Source organism: Gossypium raimondii, chromosome 3, assembly GCF_025698545.1.
Source record: "Gossypium raimondii isolate GPD5lz chromosome 3, ASM2569854v1, whole genome shotgun sequence".
NCBI classification, from domain to species: Eukaryota; Viridiplantae; Streptophyta; class Magnoliopsida; order Malvales; family Malvaceae; genus Gossypium; species Gossypium raimondii.
In genome coordinates this window covers 32,849,081-32,853,388 of record NC_068567.1, presented here as the reverse complement: position 1 = coordinate 32,853,388, position 4,308 = coordinate 32,849,081, and the positions used below count along the sequence as shown (strand labels likewise).

At 37.2% G+C, this 4,308-nt stretch overlaps 1 protein-coding gene across 1 annotated transcript; it reads left to right on the top strand.

Annotated features, from left to right (window-relative positions):
- The first annotated feature begins 1,665 nt into the window (after positions 1-1,665).
- On the top strand, positions 1,666-3,009 carry LOC105794095 (WD repeat-containing protein RUP2). Its single transcript, XM_012623083.2, has one exon. It carries the CDS (start codon positions 1,699-1,701, stop codon positions 2,926-2,928), a length of 1,230 nt encoding a protein of 409 aa, XP_012478537.1. The 5' UTR covers positions 1,666-1,698; the 3' UTR covers positions 2,929-3,009.
- Positions 3,010-4,308: the final 1,299 nt, after the last annotated feature.

Below are 4,308 nucleotides of genomic sequence, written 5' to 3'. Positions count from 1 at the left end.
GAATTTTTATGAATTGTAAACATCATTATTTAAAAAAAAAGGTTATCAAGTGGTTCTTTTTTAATTTTAAAATGTCACACCATCAAATTTTTAATGTAAAATTTTAACGATATCAACAAATGGACCGAAAATAAAAGCATGAAAATTAAATTCCAAATATAGGAAGAATACAAGGACTTGAAATATTTGTAATTTTAAAATTGTACTTATAGGAAGAAGACAAGGACTTGAAATATTTGTAATTTTTAAAATCGTACTTTATAATTTAGAAAAAAAAAAAGTAACTAATTAACACAATATGAAATGTGGTTGGAACCATACTTCTTGTTTTTTAATTGGGGAGGGGAATGAGATTAGTTGAAATTAACCCAAACTCTTACGTCTACAGCATAATGCTTTTTGTCACTAATCTAAAAAGTTTTTGGTGTAACCATAGTAATTAAAATAAAATAAATGTGTAAATTAGTCAACTTAACATCAGCTTTAATTTAGAACAACTAGTTTACATGCCATGTTGCATGAATCTACTACACCATGACTCTCTCTCTCTTAATACATGTAGTAAAAATAAAGAATGAAATGGGCATGTGATATTTTAGTGGTGTTGTGGCTGCAGCTAGCTGAGGTGAGGCTGAAAAGAAGAATTAAAAGGCCAAGCTGAAACCACGTAAGGCATAGAGCATGTTACTAACGAGGCAAGCGGGTAGGCATCCCATCCCCACACACTAACTTGAGGTTCTAAACTAACCACCGTTCTCCTTACCCTTTTCACTCACTCCTCTAATCATTTTGCATTTAATACAAGCTCTTAATTAGTTATACTCTTTTTAAAAATACTTTACGCCTTGCGAAAAGTAATATTGTCAACTATATTAATACTCAACTAACTCTTTTTTTAATTTTTACGTAAATTAATCAATACAAATTATTTATATTTTTGGTTCTACATATTAATTGAAAGATACCTTAACCACAGACTTATGTCTCATTTATTTTTGTATTAAAGCTGTTCATATGACACATCAATTGCTCCATTCTTTTTTTTTTCTGAATGCACCATTTATAGAAAGGCAAAAAGAAACAGGGATAAATTCACATGAGATATGGATGCGGGGCACTTTTCTTTTAAATGTTAATTCAAATTTATTCAATCAGATTTATTTTATTTAATTTTAAAAAGTAGATCGAAATTGAAAATGATAAAATCTTATATGTAAGCCCTTGTTAAATAAATTATTTATAAATATAAATATTTAATATAATTTTATTTTCTTTCAGGCACATAATATGATTGAAAAAGAAATAAAATAGTTCTGAACTATACTGTTAAATTTAGATATTTTTCTACACGTGATTTGTATCAAAATAAGGGCTTATTGAGAAGAGAAATGTGGATTTATGTTAAAAGGTTTATTAAATATAGATTAAGGATTAGGGTTTGCTTACATATTAGAATACAAAAAACAAGGGGTTAAGAAAAAAGTATGGGAACCTATTACCATGAAGTACTAAAGTTTAAGAGGCCTCTTATTAGCATGGGATTATGACACATTCAGTGAAAACAAACATATGTTTTGATATTAAATTAAGAGGTGGCATTATTGTAATATAACACAAGATGGAGCACAGAATATGAATAAGGTTATATAACCACACAACACAAGCCAACTTAAATGTTGTAGCACTTTATTGGACGGGATGGGAGCCATTGATTGGTCTAAAAGTCCAAAACCCTCCAACACCACCATCTCCCTTTCATTTGAATGGGCAATGAAAAATCTCTCCTCTGGAATCCACCCAACCCTCCCTACGAAACAAACACTAAAACACCAAGGAGATCGGTTGGAAATACCATCAGCAGCAGCTCGTTGTGAGTGGGATTTTTCTCTTTCCACCGTCGTCTCCTCCAGCGCCAATGCCGCCGTCTCCGACGCTCTTGGCTCCATCGAATTCGACCCTTCTAATACCGTCGTAGCAACAGGAGGGATCGCAAGAAAGATTAGGATTTACAGTTTGAATTCTTTGCTACCGGAAGACAACATCCAATTATTAACCCGAGGTGAACAAAACGATACTGCCTTTCTAGACCATGTTAATGCATGTAGCTTTTACATATGTACTCCAGCTAAGCTCAGCAGCCTTAGATGGAGACCCGGTTCCGGAGGCCGCCTTCTCGGTTCGGGAGACTACGACGGGGTGGTCATGGAATATGATCTAGAGCGGAAGCTTCCGGTCTTCGAACGGGATGAGCACGGCGGGAGACGGGTTTGGAGCGTGGACTATTCGCATTGGGATCCATTTGTTGGTGCATCTGGCTCAGATGATGGCACCATGCAAATGTGGGACCCACGATGTGGCGGCGAAGGAGGGGAATGCGTGGCTAAGGTGCAGCCCGCCGCGGCTCGTAGCTCGGTCTGTTGCGTGGAGTTCAGCCCCTTCGGCGATTCGTTAATAGCGCTGGGATGCGCAGACCGGATGGCGTATGCGTACGATGTGCGGAAAATGGTGGAGCCTTTGCATGTGTTGGAAGGACATACGAAAACGGTGACGTACGTTAGATTTTTGGATGCCCAAACAATGGTTTCAGCAGGAACGGATGGGTGTTTAAAGCTGTGGAATATGAGTGATTGTGGTTTGATTAGAACGTGCAAAGGGCATGTGAATAGTCGAAGCTTCGTTGGGCTGTCAGTTTGGAGACATGGTGGGTTGCTTGGATGTGGGTCAGAAAATAACCAGGTATTTGTTTATGATAAGAGGTGGGATGAGCCCATTTGCGCGCGGGGGTTGGAGCCAATGGCTAGACCTGGGTTCGGCCATGCCTTCGTCAGTAGCGTATGCTGGAGGCAAGTCCAGGAAGACCACTGCACACTTTTGGCTGGGGGTTCCGATGGGGTTTTACAGGTTTTTGTGGGCACAAAAATATCATAGCCTTATTATTCCTACATTTTTTTTTTAACTTTCTACTTTCGGATTATTACAATATTGCTAATTATAAACATTTTATTTTCATGACTCTCTCTCCACCTCCAACTCTAATCACCAATAATCCACTCATCTATACACGAAGAGAATAAACTTTGGAATGTAGGATTTTTTTTTTACTGTATAACCAAGCAGAAATTCATGGTAATGATTTATTCCATTCAATATATAAGGTTAGGATGGGAGATCGGTTTGATTTCATGCGAATAGTATCTATTTTGTTCATTGGTTGTAATAGAATAAAATTTGGAGATGAGATTCTACCGTTTAGTTGCCTCATTTAACATCTACCATTTATATTCCTTATTCGTAAAAGTCGTCTTTAAAACCAGAAAATTTTAAATAGTGAAGAGGGTGGGAGGAAGAGAAGAAAAGAACGGATTTTGAAAAAGCTTTTGCATGTGCAACATAAGGTGGAACATCATAATAACGAAACATTTTTGCAAACGAAAGCGAAAGGGTAGAAGTAGCTCTAAAGAGCCTTACACAATGTGGAACACCAACGCACAATATTTTTTAACATTCAACCATTCTATCTTTATAGAATGAATTTATTCAACAATTAACTTGAAACAAATTGATTTAAACTCGATATACTCTTACACTAATGTATAATTGTAATTTCAAAATTGTCCCGAATTGTTACAATCATTTTCCCAAACACCTTCAAAGAAAACACCAGAATAGGCTTTTAGCGGCATTTGGAACAAAAGCGCCACTAAAAATTGAGAATTAGTGGCGTTTTTGCCAAAGCACCGCTAAAGATCGAGCATCAGCGGCGTATTTCCAAAAGCGCAGCTAAAAATAGTAATTAGCGGCGTTTTTTATAAAGCGCCACAAAAAACCTAAGACCAATGTTTTCTTGAGTTTTTGGAGCCTTTAGCAGCATTTTTGTAAAAGCGCCGCTAATGCTCGGATCTTTCGCGGCGCTTTACCAAAACGCCGCTAATTCTCTGGCCTTTAGCGGCGTTTTTGGTTAAGTGCCGCTAGTGTTCGGACCTTTAGCGGCGGTTTTTTACTAAGCGCCGCTAAAGCTCGGACCTTTAGCGGCGTTTTTTACTAAGCGTCGCTAAAGCTTGGAACTTTAGCGGCGTTTTTATTTAAGCGCCGCTAATGCTCGGGCATTTAGTGACGTTTTTGGTTAAGCGCCGCTAATACTCTAGCCTTTAGAGGCGCTTTTGGGTAAGCGCCGCTAATGCTCTTACCTTTAGCGGCGTTTTTGACTAAGCGCCGCTAATAGTAACCAAAAATCTAATCTGATTCTTTGACATATTCGCAATTAAATTATTTTTTTATAAGTTGAAATAATTAATATTTTGTTGTATT

What these genes read in the sequence shown, in the direction of transcription:
- LOC105794095 (XM_012623083.2), top strand. Translation starts at nt 1,699, where the DNA reads ATGGGAGCCATTGATTGGTCTAAAAGTCCAAAACCCTCCAACACCACC.